Source organism: Bufo gargarizans, chromosome 3, assembly GCF_014858855.1.
Source record: "Bufo gargarizans isolate SCDJY-AF-19 chromosome 3, ASM1485885v1, whole genome shotgun sequence".
In the NCBI taxonomy this organism is placed as follows: domain Eukaryota; kingdom Metazoa; phylum Chordata; class Amphibia; order Anura; family Bufonidae; genus Bufo; species Bufo gargarizans.
In genome coordinates, this window is record NC_058082.1 from 246,405,171 (window position 1) to 246,426,331 (window position 21,161).

Genomic DNA, 21,161 nt, shown 5'->3' on the forward strand with positions numbered 1-21,161 from the left:
ATTTGCTCATGATTTGGAAGCTAAAAGCAGGAGTGGGTACAAAACACAGAAGACATGCAAATATTCCAATCACAAGTCATCTCTGTTTTGGACCCACTCCTGTTTTCTTTTGGCCTTAGCAATACTGATCAATTACTGACCAAATGCTGGAAAAATAAACAGTGACGTCAACACAAACTTACTGCTGACACCCTCTCCACTCTGTCATGGGGGCCATATTTGTATCAGCGTGTAACAGAACTGGTTCTCTAGCAATCTATATGGAATCAGCAGACGGTGTAAAAAGATAGGGCTCTTTCACCCTATAGTAGAATCTTGGGCCACTCTAGGTTAAGTCCTTGACATGTAAAGGTCCATTCACACGTCCTGTTTTTTTTCATCCTGAAAAACGGTCCGTTTTTTGCGGATCCGTTGTTCCTGAAAATGTTTCCGTATGTCATCCGTTTTTTGCGGATCCGCAAAAAACGGAAACATGTATACATTTCAATAATCAAATAAAGTTGTTTGGATTTCTTTGAAAAAAAATTGAAAAAAAAAAAAAAAAAAAAAAAAAAATTTGTTATGTGTTTCCAGGAACGGAATCCGCAAAAAACGGATGACATACGGAATGACATCCGAATGTCATCCGTTTTTTGCGGATCCATTGACTTTGTATTGTACCAGGATCCGATTTTTCAGGACAAGAATAGGACATGTTTTATATTTAAACTGACATGCGGAACGGAACAACGGAAACGGACAGCACACATTGTGCTGTCCGATTTTTTCCAGGACCCATTGAAAATGAATGGGTCCAGATCTGGTCCTGATCTGTTCCTGAAAAAACGGAACAGATCAGGAAAGAAAAAACGGACGTGTGAATGGACCCTAAGGCTGATTCTAAGTGTGAACTGATTCTAAGAGTGACGCCTGTCAACTGCCTGCCATACGAATGCACAATAATTGTTTCACTACCACAGCGGACTAGCTATGAATGTTTCTGCAATGCACAGTGTTGTACACCCATATATATGCACCCTTCAGCCGGCAAATAGCTGATTTTTTAACGCGCTTCAGCACTAATTAGTTCAAATTGAATTTGTTGGAAAAATTCGGCGAAGCCCCTGAATCAAATTTTTGAAAACTTCACTCATCTCTAGTAAAAACATATACATGGATAATTTAATATGACCTATTCTAAGGGAGCATTCCCACGAACTTATCCATTTTGCAGACCTCAAATTGTAGATCCGCAAAACATGAATACCAGCCTTGTGCATTCCGCATTTGTGGATCAGCACGTCTTGCCCTTTGTTAGAAATGCTTATTCCTGTCTGCTAAACGGATAAGAATAGGACATGCTCTATTTTATTTTTATTTTTTGCAGGGCCCAGTGTAATGAATGGGTCCCCATCTGATCCGCAAAAAATGCTGATCCGATGTGGACCGAAAATACGGTCGTGTGAATGCTCTTTCAGTGTTTCAATGGAGCCCCATGGTTACTTCTGCTGTTTGCAATATCTCTTTTGTTAAGCTTTACTTTTTGCATATTTTTGCTCTGTGACAGCATATGTGCTTTATTCTTGCGTGTGACATCACAGTTCATATACTTTGTGCCGCATTTTTTGTATTGGCACACATAAGAGGATATTTTTGTACTGTAATGGGATTGAGCTACAAAAAGGCCATGTGACCAATGGATATGATATCAAAAGAGGAGGACGAGGCTGAGATTCTGGAAGTAAGACTCCTGCAGATCACATATTGATGACTTTAAAGATATTTTTAATTTTGGCGCTGTATTTCTGTAGTGAGCTTGGTTCTGGCACTGTATTTGACCTATAGGCTTAATTCTGGTGCTGCATTTATGTAGTGAACTTGGTTATGGTGTAGTATTTGTGTTATGAGCTTTGTTCTAGTGCTGTATCTACATTCTGTGCTTAGTTTCAGCGTTGTAATTATGTAGTTCTAGCTCTGCATTTGTGTGCTAAATATGCATCTGATGCTAGACTTTGATCTGATACTATCTATGCACATCTGCGTTGTCGGGTCCTCTGTCATAGATTCTGTCAAAAAGACCAGACAAAAAAGTCCTGCATGCTGGATTTTTTTTGTGTCTGGTAAAGAAGCAGCATCCTGAGCAGACGCCGTTATAGTTAATGGCGTCTGCTCCGTTCTTTTACTTTAAGATTTGTGCTCAATTTAGCACTTCCATTATATTTGTCCTTCTGCTCCAGTGAAAGCAGAAGACCAGAGTGTGATAACGCTCTTGTGAACCCAACCAAACAGCAATAGTGCTGTGCCCTCTGTATATCTTTTACCCTTCTCTCAGTGCTTAGTTAACGCCCTGCCAGTGGCGTAACTAGAAATTACTGGGTCCCACAGCATATTTTTGAATAGGGCCCCCCTCCCCCAGTAATTTTTTCACAACCCCTTCCTTTCATGCCGCCCCCATTCCTGTGGCTAGTAAAGATCGCTCTCTCAGACCAGGCCCGGCAGCTGTTCCATCTATTTTGTACACTGTCTATACTGTCACTGTATATCATTTCATTGTGTAATACTGTTGAGGGGGCCCTGAAAAAATATTTTAGTCCTCCTCCTGGATGGGCCCCTTCGGGGTCAGGGCCCCAAAGCAGTCGCTTCCCCTGCTTCCCCTATAGTTACGCCCTTGGGTATGAATAATTTTGGACTGGACACTTTTTGCTCAAAAGTAAATAAAAGCTGAGAAATGTTTTTTTTTTCCACAATAATGCCTCTTGTACATCGTCTTATTATCTTTTGGGAGACACCTATGTAATTTCCCGTCAAAAAATTACTTGCTAGTTGAATAAAAGTAACTTTAAGTAAAAATTTGCCAGAGGTATAAATAATTATAGGCAGCGCTGTATGCTGTCACTGTATATAATGTAATCGAAGACTGTTGAGGGAGCCCTGACAGTAAAGTCTTTTTGTCCTCCTCCTGGGTGGGCCCCTTCTGAGTTCTGGCCCCATATCAGCTGCTTCCCCTGCTTCCACTATTGCTACGCCCCTTCCTCTGTGTTATTGGCTGCAGGTCTTCATAGAGGTTTCATCTGCTGAAAGCATGTGGTTTTTCCAGTGACACTCTGTGTAAATCCAGCTCAAATGCTCAGCCAGTTCCTTAAAGGGGTTGTCCCACGAAGAATATTCTACAGTTTTCTAACTAGCACCTGCATCTGAATACTTTAGTAATTGCATGTAATAATACATTTAGTAAAGCCATAGAGTTATTCACTGAAGTCTATCTGTATAGCGCCACCTCCTGTTTGCTTTTTCTAATTTCTCTGCCCTGCTGACTGAGATGGAAGTATATGCTTAGTTCCATCTTTCAACTACCACTAGCTGCCAGCTTGAATTAAATCTAGCATAGCAACTGGAGCAATCAATTGGGAGAAAGCTGGGACCATGTGAGGTACAGGGCTGGTTCTATGTTTGTTACAAAGAAACTGCCATGTACTATTTTCCTATTTTCATTTTTTACATTAATCACCCCTTTAATTTGGACGGCCTGAATTATCTATGTAAAAAAATGATGGTCACAAGCCATCAAACAAAGCTGACCTGCTGGAATTTCTGCAACAGAATTTGCATAAAGTTACCCAACAGCAATGTGAAAGACGTATGAAAGCTGTGATTAAAAATATTGATTTGGAGACTATACCTAAGTTGAAATATTAGTAGTGTATTGTTTAAAGAGAACCTATCACCAAAAAAAAATGCAATGCAATCTGCAGGTACCAAGTTATAGAGCAGGAAGAGCTAAGCAGATTGATATACAGTTGTGTTCACAATAATAGCAGTGTGTTTAAAAAAGTGAATATAGCTCAAAATCCTTCTAATAGATTTTATTTCCATACACGAAAAATGCATTGGGAACACTACACATTCTATTCCAAATCAAAACATGAAGAAAAATATATCAAATATGTGTTGCTCCTCTAAAAAAGAAAAGAAAAGTGAATCTCAGACTGTTCAAAAAAATAGCAGAGTTTGTATTCTTCTTTACAAACTCAAACATTCACTATATAAACTGAAAAATTTCTGAAGATTTTGCTTTCCTTTGAATCACTTAACTACAAACCAGATTCCAAAAAAGTTGGGACACTAAACAAATTGTGAATAAAAAATGAATGCAATGATGTGGAGATGGCAAATGTCAATATTTTATTTGTAATAGAACGTAGATGACAGATCAAACGTTTAATCCGAGTAAATGTATCATTTTAAAGGAACAATACGTTGATTCAAATTTTCACAGTGTCAACAAATCCCCAAAAAGTTGGGACAAGTAGCAATAAGAGGCTGGAAAAAGTAAATTTGAGCATAACGAAGAGCTGGAAGACCAATTGACACTAATTAGGTCAATTGGCAACATGATTGGGTATAAAAAGAGCTTCTCAGAGTGGCAGTGTCTCTCAGAAGCCAAGATGGGTAGAGGATCACCAATTCCCACAATGTTGCGCAGAAAGATAGTGGAGCAATATCAGAAAGGTGTTACCCAGCGAAAAATTGCAAAGACTTTGCATCTATCATCATCAACTGTGCATAACATCAACCGAAGATTCAGAGAATCTGGAACAATCTCTGTGCGTAAGGGTCAAAGCTGTAAAACCATACTGGATGCCCGTGATCTCCGAGCCCTTAAACGACACTGCACCACAAACAGGAATGCTACTGTAAAGGAAATCACAGAATGGGCTCAGGAATACTTCCAGAAACCATTGTCAGTGAACACAATCCACCGTGCCATCCGCCGTTGCCAGCTGAAACTCTACAGTGCAAAGAAGAAGCCATTTCTAAGCAAGATCCACACGCTCAGGCGTTTTCACTGGGCCAGGGATCATTTAAAATGTGGTGTGGCAAAATGGAAGACTGTTCTGTGGTCAGACGAGTCACGATTCGAAGTTCTTTTTGGAAATCTTGGATGCCATGTCATCCGAACCAAAGAGGACAATGACAACCCAAGTTGTTATCAACGCTCAGTTCAGAAGCCTGCATCTCTGATGGTATGGGGTTGCATGAGTGCGTGTGGCATGGGCAGCTTGCATGTCTGGAAAGGCACCATCAATGCAGAAAAATATATTCAGGTTCTAGAACAACATATGCTCCCATTCAGACGTCATCTCTTTCAGGGAAGACCCTGCATTTTTCAACAAGATAATGCCAGACCACATTCTACATCAATCACAACATCATAGCTGCGTAGGAGAAGGATCCGGGTACTGAAATGGCCAGTCTGCAGTCCAGATCTTTCACCTATAGAGAACATTTGGCGCATCATAAAGAGGAAGGTGCAACAAAGAAGGCCCAAGACGATTGAACAGTTAGAGGCCTGTATTAGACAAGAATGGGAGAGCATTCTTTTTTCTAAACTTGAGAAACTTGGTCTCCTCGGTCCCCAGACGTCTGTTGAGTGTTGTAAGAAGAAGGGGAGATGCCACTTTTTGGGGATTTGTTGACACCATGAAATTCTGATTCAACATATTTTTCCCTTAAAATGGTACATTTTCTCAGTTTAAACTTTTGTTCTGTGATTTATGTTCTATTCTGAATAAAATATTAGAAGTTGGCACCTCCACATGATTGCATTCAGTTTTTATTCACGATTTGTATAGTGTCCCAACTTTTTGGGAATCCGGTTTGTAATATTTAGTTGTATAACCACTGTTTCTGAGAACTGCTTTACATCTGTGTTGCATGGAGTCAACCAACTTCTGGCACCTGTGAACAGTTATTCCAGCCCAGGGTGATTAGACTACATTCCACAGTTCTTCTCTATTTCTTGGTTTTGCCTCAGAAACTGGATTTTTGATGTCACCCCACAAGTTTTCTATTGGATTAAGATCTGGGGATTGGGCTGACCACTCCATAACGTCAATCTTGCTGGTCTCGAACCAAGATGTTGCACATTTACTGGTGTGTTTGGGGTCATTGTCTTGTTGGAACACCCATTTCAAGGGCATTTCCTCTTCAGCATAAGGCAGCATGACCTCTTCAAGTATTCTGATGTATTCAAACTGATCCATGATCCCTGGTATGCCCAACACCGTAGTATGAGAAACATCCCCAAACCATGATGCTTGCGCCACCATACTTTACTGTCTGTACAGTGCACTGTGGCTTGAATTCAGTGTTTGGGGGTCGTCTGACAAACTGTCTCCGACCACTAGACCCATAAATAACAATCTTACTTTCATCAGTCCACAAAATGTCTCTTTAGGCCAGTCAATGTGCTCTTTGGCAAATTGTAACCTCTTCAGCACGTCTTTTTACGGAGCTGATTGTTGGCTGAGTCCTTGCTATATTGGTTATTCTTCTATCCATTCGAATGGTGGTTTTTTGCTTTCTTCCACGTCTTTCAGGTTTTGGTTGCCATTTTAAAGCATTTGGGATCATTTTAGCTGATCAGCCTATAATTTTCTGCACCTCATTTTATGTTTTCCCCTCTCCAATCAACGTTTTGATCAAGGTACACTGTTCTTCTGAACAATGTCTGGAACAACCCATTTTCCTCAGAATTTCAGAGAGAAATGCACTGTAACCATCATGTACAACATTTGCTGCCTTCCTTAAATAAGGGCAATAATTGCCACCTGTTTTTCAAAGAATGAATGGCCTCACTCATTGAACTCCACACTGCTATTATTTTAAACATGCCCCTTTCAATTAGTGATTCAATTATACAGAATCAGCAGCATGCATGTCATGACTGTTAGGTCTGTTGGATTTCTATTACTCTACTACACCTGCTAGTAAATTATTTGCCATGTAGAAATATAATTTCTACCAAAAACAGTAATTGATCAGGTTAGTGATGTCTGACTCCTATTATTTTGAACAGTAAAACCTGTATTATACATTTACATCTGCAGCCCTGTGAAGAGCCATCAGTACAGAAGTGAGGTGTTATCAGTGACTGATAGCCATCTCTGTATGCACAGTTATATACACAATGCTATCGATCACTGATAACACCTCTCTCCTGTAACAATGCTGTTCACAGGAGGTAGGAATACAAAGTTTTACTGAATCTTTTCCCATAAAACTATTTATCAATCTGCTCAGCTCCTCCTGGTCTATAACATGGTGATGTCAGATTGCACTGCATTTTTTGGTGACAGGTCCTCTTTAAAATGAATATGTTTCCTAAGCATTATTTGAGGTCTGATATTACTTTAACTGTTTTGTTGTTTTGACCGGTTTGTAGCTGGCCAGCTAAGACCTGTCCTAGGTTGCTAATATAGCTTGTATGTTTATACAGCTAGACCTGCCAATAACCTTAATACAGTTCCTATGTTTATCAGTTAAATACAATAAGACAATATATATTGTGTTCACAGAAGCAGAAAAGATAATATGCCTTTAAGATTTATTATATAATGTAAGATAATCTCAATGACACAGCAGAAACAACAAAAAGCATAGAGTTAAACTGTTGCTGCTGGGCAGGAGTCTTGACCAATCATAGCCAGCCTCACACACACAGCCTGTGTGGGAAATTCCCCTAGCAGGAGCTGCTGGAATCATTATTCACCAGAGAGAGGAGCTGAGCAGACACACATTCCACTAAGAGCTGTGTTTTATGGAAGCAGAGAGGCCAAAATAGGTATTTAAAACCGTTATATAATGTTATTATTGTTAATATAGTGATTAGAATTTTATACTGAACCAGTTATATGTGTGTTTACTTACAGTTCCACCAAATCAATTGCAAACTACAAAGTTCACAATCCAAATTAAAATTTCATATTGCAAACCAAATTGCATACAACCATACCAGATCATATTCAACCAATCTGCAAATAGTTAATGCTAACTGCATACTGCAAATTGCGACCAAATTCAGCAAGTGAACTATTAGTTAGACCTCAGATATACCTCTCAGAGAAATCATAAAGTGCTTAAATAACTTAAAGTGAGAGTACAGATACTCAAGAGAGAAATATATCCACCATTTTATGTTGAATGACAAGATTGAACAGTTGAACTACCATCTTATGCATGCCGCCATTTTGTGATATCTTTAACACGTGTTATGTACATGGACTATCTGCTGCGGAGGCGGCAGTGTTATATATGAAGAAAAGTTGAATTTAATAAAGAAGTTATTTCAAGCATTTGATGTGCTCTTGAAACCTGCTGTTTCCATAGAACGGCGCTAGAGGAATTACACAGTAATAGACAGTCTGGTTAGACTAAAAGTCTGAGATATCAAAATTCTCCTAATGCCACAGTGCAAAATGCACTTCATAGTGATGCGCCTGCCACACAGTTATCATTTAAAAATAAAGATGCTCTAGAGTACAATATTTTTATCAGAAATTTTGGGAGAAATGTCAGTAGTTTATAGAATAAAACTGCTCATTTTAGTCAAACACATATCCATAAATTTTTTTTTTTTTTTTTTTTTTTTTTTTTTTCTTCTGCTATCAACATATCCATAAATCATATACCCATAAAACTAGAGAGATTGATAATTTAAAGTGGTCTCTTAATTATTTCAAGAGTTGTATATTTAACCACCTTATTCTTGCATGGACTCGTCCAGATTTCGATTCAAGTCCTCTTATTTCAAGTTTGTTTCTGGTTCCAATTTTTTCTCAGTATTTGTGGTACTACTGGCTATCCAAGACAACACTTCTGCCATATCCTTTGGTTACTACTATACATTTGATTCCTGTTGTTAACTTGTTCTAGACCATGTCCTGTGTCTACGCTCCAGCATCTGATATCCGTTTTCCTGATTACAGTTTCTGTCTGTGACCTTATGTTCTACATCTGGACCCTGCTACTTTCACAGTCATGAACTGAACTCCTCAATTAGGAACTTGTCTCTGCAAAGCCTTCCCCGTTTTTTCCTATACTGCCTGATTACCTCATTGACTGTTTATGTATTTCAGTTCAGCTGTTGCTGCTGCACCCACCAATGGATCAACATTCTATGTTAGATTATGTAAATACGATTACTAAAATAGACATCAGTAGAGCTGACAGATCTTGTTTACTGATGTAAACTTCCTTCCAATAACAGATTTACTGCCTGAAATTAAAGGGGAAACAACTTTTTCCCTATATACAGGATAGGGGATAAGTTTATGGTTAGTGGGAGTCCAACCGCTGGAGCCCCCATCAATTACTAGAATGTGTCTTACCCTCTTTGAATAAAGTGGCAGACAAGCATGTGTGCCCTTGTTCTAGTGTTTAGTGGGGCCCTATTCGTCAGACCCTGCTAATAAGACACTAGCCCCCTATCCTGTAGGGGTACCTTGTTGTTATGGGACAACTCCTTTTACAGGAATATTACATTATAATTATATTATAATTATATCTTACATCCTTGATCATTAAATGTAAGTCATTAAAAAAAAATTTTTAACTGCAGGCTTCACTTTGAATTATCCTTGTCCCTAAATATATGTATTCCTTCATTGGTCATGTTCAGACAATGAAAATTGTAGAGGAATGAATAATTATAGGAAACAATTGTGCTGCCTGAGAAATCCAGTAAGTGATGTGTGTAGTTAGGTGTGAAATGCTCAGCCTATGAATGAGCTGTCTGTCTCTTAACAACTTGACAAGCTCTGCTAAAGAGCTTAGCAATGCAGATTAAACCTTGAAAAAATTGTCTCCCATCTGTTAACCGGTGGAGCTGTCATTCGCATTCAGTGTGGTGTCCAAACGAAGTTGGAAGTTTGAGTAAGTAATTATAAATTGCATACGATCCAAAGTGTGTCTTGCCTAGCTGTATCTGCACTTCTGCAGTACATGTTTCTGCTAAATTTACCCGTACTTTGTCTTCCTAGCCAAGGCAAGAAGAATGATTCATTGTTCCTGGGTAGTCATCTTGGGCTTCTTCTTCATGACGGCACTTGAAGGACAATTACAACCTCCTACAGGTAACAAACTTCATCAAACTTCAACAAACTTATGTAAAATACTGCATGTGTTATCTATGTGTTATCATAGGACTGGAGGTTATCTTGTATTAAGACCCAGTCAATGACAATTTCAGCCCTGCTAAGTCTGTATGTGATGAACTCCTCAATGATCAGCCCTGCCTGAAGATGTTTAGTGTACAATACATCAATAACATGTTAGACTTTTCTTTGAATCACAACGGGGCATGGCATATTGTACATTTGGCATAAACTTCTGTTGCAAATTAAACCAAACATTAGTGGGAATAAAGTTAGAGAAGAATGTCTATTCTTGCACCAAATGTATCATCCAACCTGAGCCCATGTTATAAATCTGGTGCAGGTCTAGAGAGCCTAGGAGTACGCAGTCTATAGGATTAGTAAATCTGCCAAATGCTTTTACTAAGTAGTGAAATCTAAATAGTGTAATTTGTGCTTTCTTATATAAATGTGTTTATATTAGGCTAGTTTCACACTAGCGGCAGGGGACTCTGGCAGGCTGTTTCGGCAGGTGAACAGCATGTCGGATCCGTCCTGCATGCAGTACCTTTAGTCCGGCCGCCTCTCGCTGTCCGCTGCCGCCGGAACTCCGCCTCCATTATAGTCAATGGGGATGGAGCGGCATTTTGGGGGCACACGTGAATTAGCAGCAGGTTACCTGCGGGAACAGCCTGCCGGAGTCCCCTGCTGCTAGTGTGAAAGTACCCTTAGTTGTGTGTGTGTGGTGTATATGCATATCCATCTATGTATGTATGCATATTAGGCCAGATTTACCTCACCATTTAGTTTTCCGTTCTTCTGATCGGAAAACGAAACAAAAAAACAGTTCCTGTATTTTATACCGTTATGCACATTTTGTATCAGTTTTAGCCATTTCCGTCTGAGATCCGTTATTTTAGACAGGAGAAGAAAGTCCTGCACAAAGTATTTTTTTTCTTTCTAAAATAATGGATCTCAGGTGGAAATGGCTAAAACAGATGCAAAAATGCATAACTGAGCATAACGAATGCTTAATATACAGGATCCATTTTCTTGTTTTCAGAAGAATGAAACAACTAAACGGTGATGTGACCTCGGCCTTAGTTGTATTAATGTATGCATATTAGCAATATGTATATATGATTGTTTATAACCTTTTATCTATGTATGTATATTCATGTAGATACAAGTATGTATGAAAACATTTTACTTCTAATATGAATATACAGACGTTTGCAGCTGTAGATTTATATATATATTTCAGAATTATGTATAGACATATATGTGTGCATATTCTCTATAGCCTTTTATAGCAATTTCACATATACCGTTACCATGTTTCTGTAGATGGATTAGTTGTTGTTCTTATTTGCTGACTAGAGCAAATTCTGTTAATAGCCATTCCAGTCTAGCACAATATATGGCAGATTTTTGCTATCAATTAAAACTTGGCACACCATGTGAATGCAGAGCAGCACAGTTGAAAATGCTGAATTTTTGCCCTTTTGTCATACAGATTATGAGCAGATGAGCAAGGTTTTGAAATCTAAAATTCCTGACTCATTGACAATGACTCAAACAATAGATTCTCAAATGTTACAAAATAAAAGGTAGATCTGGTTGTTAGCATAACTATTAGAAATTGTATATGTTCAATAGTTAGGCTAAGGGATTGGATAATATTCATGGATGTGATGTTCTATGCATAAGTTGGCGAATGCTGGTGCTGCCCCCTCCATCTCACTAGGTGGCGCTGCTTGAGGCAAGAGTCTCAGTTTGCCTCATGGCAGATACACCCCTGTACACAACCATACTAAAAAACATGTAATTACTTCTTGGTAAACTGTTTTCATAATTATTGTTACCCAGTTTTGGCAGTAACATAGCTGTGCTTTAATTGCCTATGGCACACGACTGTATTATTGCATCCATGTTAGTGATGAGCGAATTTGGCTTGTCCTGTGGGGATGAACCCAATTCGGTTACCTGCATCAATAAAATTTGTAATTATCCCTATCTCCATATATACATTAAAATGTATTGCCTCTAATGAGGCTGCGTAAAGATGGCTGCCTTTATCTCAATACTTCATTAGTCTGTAAGTAGCGGCGCATGCATAAATATATTTCATAAACAATCCAAACGAAGATTCGTGGTGCGCGCCACAATCATTAATGAATCTGGGTTTGAGTTTGTCATGAAATATATTTATGCATGCGCCGCTACTCACAGTAACGGCGAATGCGTGAGACTAATAAAGTCTCTCATTAAGGCGGTCATCTTTACACAGCCTTATCAGAGACAATACAAATTAATGCACATATGAAGATAGTGATAATAACTAGGGATTAGCGAATCGCATAAAACCTCGTTCCAATACTGTACGAAGCGTGAGCTCCGTACAGTATTAGAGTGTATTGGCTCCGATGAGCCGAAGTTATTGCTTCGCGAAGTCTCGCGAGACTTCGGGTAATAACTTCATAGATTAATTTGTACTGTAAAAAAACATTTCCAGAAACTCGGGTTCGGTTCCAAGGTACCACATTGGAACAAAGTTTTATGTGAATCGACTTCGGATGTTTCATCCAACGTCGATTCGCTCATCCCTAATAATAACAAATTTTAGTGATGCAGATGAACGAATCGGGTTCGTTCGGGGCAGGACAACCAAATTCGCTCATCAATAATCCGTGCGCTATCCACACGTTTGTGGATAGCACATTGACCTATTTATTTCTATGGTGTCATGTACACATCTGTATTTCTTGCAGATCCAAAAAAGATACAATTACCCGATGAATGAGTCTTTTGCTTGTTCATCAGGTAAAGGGCCCATAAGGCATAAGACTGAGCTGCAATACCAGACACAGTCCATGGACAAGAATGGTGCTGCTTCTGAAACTAAAGACCCTTTTTTCTAATCTTAGATAGATATCATTTAAATATTTGATTGTTTGGCGACTACTGAAGTGAAATTGTATATTCAAGCCATTGATTTGATGCGATTTCTTCTTCTCTAAATTCTATTTTTGTCTCATTGTTCTTTTTTTTTGTCCCATTTAGTTATAGAAACCAGAGCAGCATTTGACAGTATTGAACACAAAGAACCTATCAATGTACCATATGACATGGAAGATGGCAGTGGGACTGTACCAGAAACCAGTCTACCTCTGGCTGATTCGCACAAACACTATAGGAGTTTTCTCAAAAGGAAAAAGAGAGCAATTTTATTCCCAAGTGGAGTGAAAGTGTGCCCAGAAGAAACATTTGAACAAGCTCTTCTGAATCATATCACCTTTTTTAAACTCAGGGGTGAGTAAAAGACCAAAATTCTTGAGATCGTATCTTGCAGATATGTCCTTGAAGACCATATTACAGATATTGCATTCATTTAGTCCTGTTGTAAAGAGTAAGAGATGGCATGATTCAGCACAAAAAGGATTTTAGGAAGATTAATGCGGTGATCCATTACATACTTGACATGTGCTTGGCATGGTGACTTCATGGAACCCATAGGAGATGTGTATTAGTACTGTTTTGATATATTTGTGAACATTTTCTGTTCTGTATATGTTGACCCAAGATAACATACAAAAGGTGAAGTAAATTTCCAACCACCAACATAACCGTTTCCTGCATAATTTGAGACCAGTGGAACTTCTGAATACAAATCTGCAAATCAATTGGAATTTTATTTGTGGAGAATGCATCTATAGATGTTTTACTGGTTTTGAATAGGATGTTGGGTGTCTCTCTTGTTGGGTGATGATTTTGTTATCTTGTCTCTATGGGCTACAAGCGGGTGCTTCAATGGTTGCTTTTATACTTTGACTAACAATCATAGAAATACTACTTTTGAGTAAATACAGAAAAAAGTCATACATGAAATTCGAATTTCTAACATGCCTAGAACATATGGATTAACCATTGATAAATACTTTTTCTGCAAGTAAACTAAAAACTCTGATATACTTTTCCACATGCATACTAATATGCATACCCCCAATAAGACTGTGGCCTCCTGGGTCTGAAGTGGGACTTGCAGTTTCAGCATACACTGAAGAACTACATATCCCAGCCTCCTCTGCTTTCCGATATTCATATCTTTCAACTATGTGACTGCAAGAGGCTGGCACTAATACTCTACTCTGTAACTAAGCCAGCTCTTTCCCTACTGTTTTGGCAGCATTACTTGGTTTAATCCCTTTGTGGCCCTGTGATTAGTGATGCCAACACAAACAGGAAAGGGAGGCAGAAGTCACATGGAGCTATGTCAGTATGTCACAGCACAAATAGCAACTACACAACTTGATGTATCATGTGACTGAGTAATGGAAAGGCAAATCCACTTATCTTTCACTATTTAAACCAAATGAGTAAGTGTTACTTTTATGTACTCAAGTCAATGCAGATATTTTTTATTTCTTTTTTTGCCATTGGATAACCCAACATTCTTTACTGTCTAAGTATGGGCACCAAGTTACTCTTGTGATTTGCCTCCTGGGTTGTGTAATAGGCATTTACAGCCATGTGACAGCATTATAAAGGCTCAGCTAATCTCTTAGGGATGTGTATGTTGACAAGATCAACTGTCAGTGCAGATCTGGACTCTAATACAGACTGAAAATACAGATTACTGAAATTGCAAAATGGCATCCGAAGATGAACATGCACTTTCATGTTTTTTACATTTATTTCACAGATCCTTTAGCAATATGCTTTTGGTTGACCTATTAAAACGTTATATTTTTATGTATAAAATGGCAAATACTTATTATAACTTTTGATAGGTCTTTGCCCCATGTCCACTATTCCAATTAGGCACAGAAAAATGGTGTCTCTCAGTGATACCCTACAATGTTTATTCACAGGGAATAAAATCTGTATTGGTCATGGATACACCAGTGCTTGGCTTGGGTCTTCTATTGTAATCTCTTTTCTTGTGACTTTTTATGATTGTGCTGTACTAATTTAAATTACATTTAAAAAAATAAAAAAATTTAATAGAGGTTTTTAATACAGAACAGCAAATTTCTTGAATTTTTTTTTCGGTCCGATTTAAATGAATCAGTCAGCAGGTTCAATTTGGGTGCTAATAAATTCGACTTGAATCAAAAATGCTCAGATTACCCTGAAAAGCTTAGGATGACACTCTGAGGTCTCGTAGGACTGTATCCACCCCTTTTAAGCTTGTTAACATCAAGACAGCATTAGAAATGTCAAAGTGACATATATTGCTTTGGGTAAACGGATAGTAGCTGGTGGGAACTAAATTGCCTGTTTAACCTTGTTTAAAAACACACAGCACTGCTGGATTTTTTATGCGTTTTCAAATTTAAAAAAATGATCTATTTTGGAGATAGATGTCTGGCCATGTTTATACACGGTGGTATCAGGTGATTTCTTTTGGACAAGCGGTTCAAAAATTATCCCTGGTAAGAGGTTTGGTGTTATGCCAACGAAAACATATATAATATATATTCTGTCTTCAAATATTCCAAAGCCACGTATACATATGCTAGGTTCTGGGAAAGTGAAGAAGCAATGTATTTTCTTTTTTTCAAAAGACATGAAAAATGTCTCCCTATTTTGGGAGTAGCAGTAAAGTATGGAACTTGATGGACAAGGCAGGAGATGTGTGGCTTTATAGCGGTAGTAGTCAATAGCAAATCCCCACTGTCAGCAGAGGCAGATCTATTCATTGGCATCAGCCAGAATTGAGTGAAAATCCTCATGGATCCATGCCATTAGTTTTCACAAATGTAATGTTTCCATACTAGTGGAGGACAATTTTGTCCGCTTCGATGTGACAACACCACATGCCACAGTGAATGCTCTCTCTGACAGTACACTGGAGGCTGCAGTAAACCAATGGCAAACTGGGCCAATTTCTACCATTGGTCCAGTCTGCTCTATGGGTTCAGGGCTCAAGGTATGTGCACAGGGCACAGTCCAGGAATGACTTAAGCTGGTTGTTCAGGCAGTGCTTCTGAATTTGCAGTTGAAAAAGCTGTTCCAACATGTGACTGTAAATAATATCATAAGTGATAACCAACATGGGTTTACCAAGGACAGAAGTTGTCAGACTAACCTGATTTGTTTTTATGAGGAGGTGAGTAGTAGCCTAGACAGAGGGGCAGCTGTGGATGTAGTGTTTCTGGATTTTGCAAAGGCTTTTGATACTGTCCCTCATAGATGTTTAATAGGTAAAGTAAGGTCTATAGGCTTGGAAAGTATAGTTTCTAATTGGATTGAAAACTGTCTGAAGGACCGTGTCCAGAGAGTAGAGATGTCGCAAACATAAAATTTTCAGTTCGCGAACGGCGAACGCGAATTTCCTCAAATGTTCGCGAACGGGTGAACCGGGCGAACCGCCATAGACTTCAATAAGCAGGCAAATTTTAAAACCCACAGGGACTCTTTCTAGCCACAGTAGTGATGGAAAAGTTGTTTCAAGGGGACTAACACCTGGACTGTGGCATGTCGGAGGGGGATCCATGGCAAAACTCCCATGGAAAATTACATAGTTGACTCAGAGTTGGGTTTTAATCCATAAAGGGCATAAATCACCTCACAATCCTATTTTTTTTTTAACAACGTGGTTTAAAACATCCAGTGTGTGTATACGATCAGGTATGATGTTGTATCGATCAGGTAGTGTAAGGGTTACGCCCGCTTCACAGACATTGACAGACCAAACTCCCCTTTTAATGCACCGCAAACAACTGCCAGTGGCCACAGTACAGTCTGAGGGCCAGACACTCACTGGCTTGTAACTGCGATTATATTTATTACAGAGAAAAAAATAAATTGACTTTAGTTTTATCTGCAAGGTATTGTGACACCCTGTAACGGTATGAGTGGTGGCCTGGCCAGTGGCCACAGTACAGTCTGTGGGCCAGACACTCACTGGCTTGCAACTGCGATAATATTTATTACAGAGAAAAAATAAATTGACTTTAGTTTTATCTGCAAGGTATTGTGACACCCTGTAACAGTATGAGTGGTGGCCACAGTACAGTCTGTGTGGGCCAGACACTCACTGGCTTGCAACTGCGATTATATTTATTACAGAGAAAATATAAATTGTCTTTAGTTTTATCTGCAAGGTATTGTGACACCCTGTATGAATGAATGGTGTGCACACAGTACAGTCTGTGAGCCTGCAGCCTCTCACTGTCTGGCAACTGTGATTATATTTATTACAGAGAAAATATAAATTGTCTTTAGTTTTATCTGCAAGGTATTGTGACACCCTATATGAGTGGTGTGCACACAGTACAGTCTGTGAGCCTGCAGCCTCTCACTGTCTGGCAACTGCGATTATATTTAAAAAAAAATAAAAAATTGACTTTTTTTTATCTGCAAGGTACTGTGACACCCTATATGAGTGGTGTGCACACAGTACAGTCTGTGGGCCTGCAGCCTCTCACACACGGACAGGCAACTGCAATATATATATATATATATATATATATATATATATTTATAAAAAAAAGCAGACTGATGTACCAGCCCTAAAAAGGGCTTTTTGGGGTGCTGTCAGGATAATGTCCTTACAGCAGATGAGTCTGTGGACACAGAACACTGCCCTAGCTATCGATTTCCCTATAAAATCAGCAGCAGCTACACTGTCCCTCCTCTCACTAAGAATGCAGCTTCCGAATGAATCTAAAATGGATGCTGTCCAGGAGGTGGGAGTGTCTGCTGCTGATTGGCTGGAATGTGTCTGCTGACTGTGAGGTATAGGGTCAAAGTTTTCTCAATGATGATGTATAGGGGGCTAATCATCATCATCGCCATGAACTGTTCGCCAGGCGAATAGTTTGGGACATCACTACCAGAGAGTTGTGGTAAATGATTCCTATTCAGAATGGTCCCGGGTTATAAGTGGTGTACCCCAAGGTTCAGTGCTGGGCCCTTTATTATTTAATTTATTTATTAAACATATCGAGGACGAGATTATTAGCACCATTTCTATTTTTGAAGATGATACTAAGCTATGTAGAACTGTACAGTCTATGGAAGATGTCCATATACAAGCTGAATTGAACACTTTGAGTGATTGGGCATCAACTTGGCAAATGAGGTTCAATGTGGACAAATGTAAAGTTATGCATCTTGGTAGTAATAATCTCTGTGCTTCATATGTCCTAGGTGATGTAACACTGGGAGAGTCACTTATAGAGGAAGATTTGGGTGTCCTTGTGGATGGTAGATTAAATTACACCATACAATGTCAATAAGCTTCTTCTAAGGCCACCAATGTCAATAAGCTGCTTCTAAGGCCACCAATATTACCACTTTACAAAGTGTTGGTGCGGCCTCATCTGGAATATGCAGTTCAGTTCTGAGCACCAGTCCATAGAAAGGATGCACTAGAGCTGGATAAAGTACAGAGACATGGAGGGTCTTAGTTATGTAGAAAGATTAAAAGAATTACATTTATTTAGTCTTGAGAAGAGACGTCTAAGGGGGGACATGATTAACCTATACAAATATATCAATAGGCCATACAAAAAATACGGTGAAAACCCGTTCCATGTAAAATGTGCTCAAAAGACAAGGATGCACTGCCTCCGATTGGAGAGGAAAAAGTTCAGTTTCCGGAAGCGTCAAAGCTTCTTACTGTAAGAACTGTGAAGCTGTGGAATAGACTTCCTCAGGACGTGGTCACTGCAGGAACAGTGGACAGTTTTAAAAAGGGTTTAGATGAATTCTTAAAAGTAAACAACATTAATGCTTATAAAAACGAGTAGATATCTGAGTCTCAATTCCTTCTGGGATTCACGTCCCACCTATCCCTGGAATTATGTATTTTTTCAACTGTATTAACTATGTAACATGTTCAGCAATCTGTATTTGCTACTGCTGGTGCTGCTTCTGCCACTTGTGATAGAGGTAACTCTGGTAGAGATGGCAAAGTAGTAATTCAGCAGGGGGCATTTTTTTTTTTTGACCGCCCTTCCATTTTCCGCCATGTGAGAGTACAAGGCTGCGATGGCCTTTTTGAGAAATAATGGCAGCTACTGTAAGTATCCTTCATTGATTAGTTGCTAAAAGTCAGTGGAATCCACTAAGTGGTACACAGCAACTGCACTACCAGCAGCTTAGCCATTTGGGAGTTCAGTTGGCACACAAGAGGATTACTGGGTGCGTATTGTTTTCTCCTGCCCATACATTCTGTAATGGATGACTGACAATGTTTTGTAGTGGGTTGACGTTTCAAGTCTCCCACTATCCTATATTGGATTCTGACAATCAGATGTAGCTGGCGACAACACTGCAGATGCGGTACGGCAGGAGTCTGCCTCCATAATCATTAGGGTGAGGGATTGTGCACATCTTCTCTAACTGACCAACCAACACATCTATCAGTGGAGAGATGACTGTGTTTTTAACACCTTTGTAGCTTTTTTGTTTCTTTGTCTGTGATCAATCTAGTTGTGTATCACGTTCACATTCAGTGTTAGGTTTTTAATAATTATTGCAGTAAAAGTGAAGTATTAATCTGCACCTGGGCTAAGAAAGGTTCTATTGCCTATTTAGGCATCTGTAAATAAATTTGTTAATTAACCTTACCCAGATTAGGTCCTGTATTTATAGATAGGGATGACTGACAATGGAGCAGAGGATGAGGATGAGGAGGAGTAGACGGGGCTGATGATAATGACAACAATGACACTGTTCAGCTTGTGGATGTGGTCCGGTTTCGTACACCTATTTATTAAGGAAACTTTTCTTAAAGAAAAAATACACATTTGGACAGTCTACAACAATACATGGTGACTGTGACATGGGAAAATATGTCCAGTAAGGTTTGGTACACATTAAAAGGTAATTTATGACACTTTGCAGCAGTTTCTTTTAGAAATGATGCACAATAGATGGTGACTGTCATGCAGGAAAATACATTAGGTCAGGTTTGGTACACATATTAATTTAAAGACTTTTTAAAGAAAAAAATGTGCAGTTTTACAGAGTCTACAACAATATATGGTGACTCTGATGTGTGAAAATATGTCAGGTTAGGTTTGGTACACATTTTGGAATTCAATGTGTAATTGTAGCAAGTCCATTGAAATATACAGTAACTGTGATGCAATAAAATAAGTCTAGTGTAGACTAGTGTATTTTAAGAAAGTTTGCAACAGATTTTTAGAAATAATGCACAACAGGACAGAGTTTAGTGCAACTATAATAAAAAATATGCCAGCCAGTACATTTATGAATACTTTTATGTTCATAGGGCTGCTAGCTGGCTCCTACTGTAGTGTTACATATTGATATTCTGTGCACACAGAGCCACACTGAATAGAAATGGCCCTGTCCTAGCTAAAATCTGTCTGGATCAATTAATTAAACCTAATTACCTACCTATCTTTCCTAACACTGCCCTTGTTTGAACTTAAGGGCTCATGCATAGGACCATTAGCTGTTTTGCGGTCCACAAATGAATCTTGAATTTTGCGGAATGGAAAGACCAGACCCTAATAGAGCAGTCTGATCCTTGGAGGCACAAATGGAAAGCCCACGAAGCACTACTTTTTTGTGGTCCAGATCGAGGACCCCAATCAAGTGTACAGGTCCATGTCCACAGACGGCAGGCACACGGTCGGTGCCTGTGCATTGCAGCCAGCACACAGCCATATTCTGTAATTTAGCGGATGGCATAATTTAGCTGTCCGCATCTTATGCTGCCCCATTAAAGTGAATGAGTCCGCATCTAACCCGCAAAATACATTTGTGTGCATGATCCCTAAACTAGCTGTATTGTGTGTCTGAACATAAGCTTTTTTCACTTTCTGACAGACATCCTGTCATATCCATGTACAACCTCAGAATACACATAACTTCCCTGCTTGGGATCTTATATAGCACCTATGACACATGTCAGTATAGTCTTTCCTGGTTGGCTGAGGCTGACTGTAAGGCACTATAGGCAAGCCCACCAACCAGGGCCTTGCCCATGGTCATGTGCTCCTCCTTCTTCATTTTGCTTGCTTTGCTGTGCTGTCTTGTGATCTGTAAAATAGAGGATGCCATTTTCAATGATTCAAATCGCAAAAGTTCTGAAGTTGGGATATTCTAAACTACTTTGATTCACTCACCTGTAGTCTAAAGGCTATGGCGGCATCCAAGACCACTACCGCTCCATGGGCTTGGCCGTTGCTTTGTTCTCACTCGCTGGACTGCTCCAGATTTCTGGAGTTCCAGAAACACTGGTATCCCTCTTCCCCTGCTGGTAGTGGACTGGTAGTTCGCCTG

At 39.2% G+C, this 21,161-nt stretch overlaps 1 protein-coding gene across 1 annotated transcript in view; it reads left to right on the plus strand.

Moving 5' to 3' along the window:
* Positions 1-6,987: 6,987 nt before the first annotated feature.
* The window catches only part of IMPG2 (interphotoreceptor matrix proteoglycan 2), an 87,771-nt gene continuing 73,597 nt past the window's right edge, over positions 6,988-21,161 (plus strand). The window contains exons 1-3 of the mRNA XM_044285576.1: positions 6,988-7,003; positions 9,801-9,893; positions 12,957-13,205. Coding sequence (XP_044141511.1) covers positions 6,988-7,003; positions 9,801-9,893; positions 12,957-13,205 — 358 coding nt within the window. The remainder of the gene's footprint in view (positions 7,004-9,800; positions 9,894-12,956; positions 13,206-21,161) is intronic.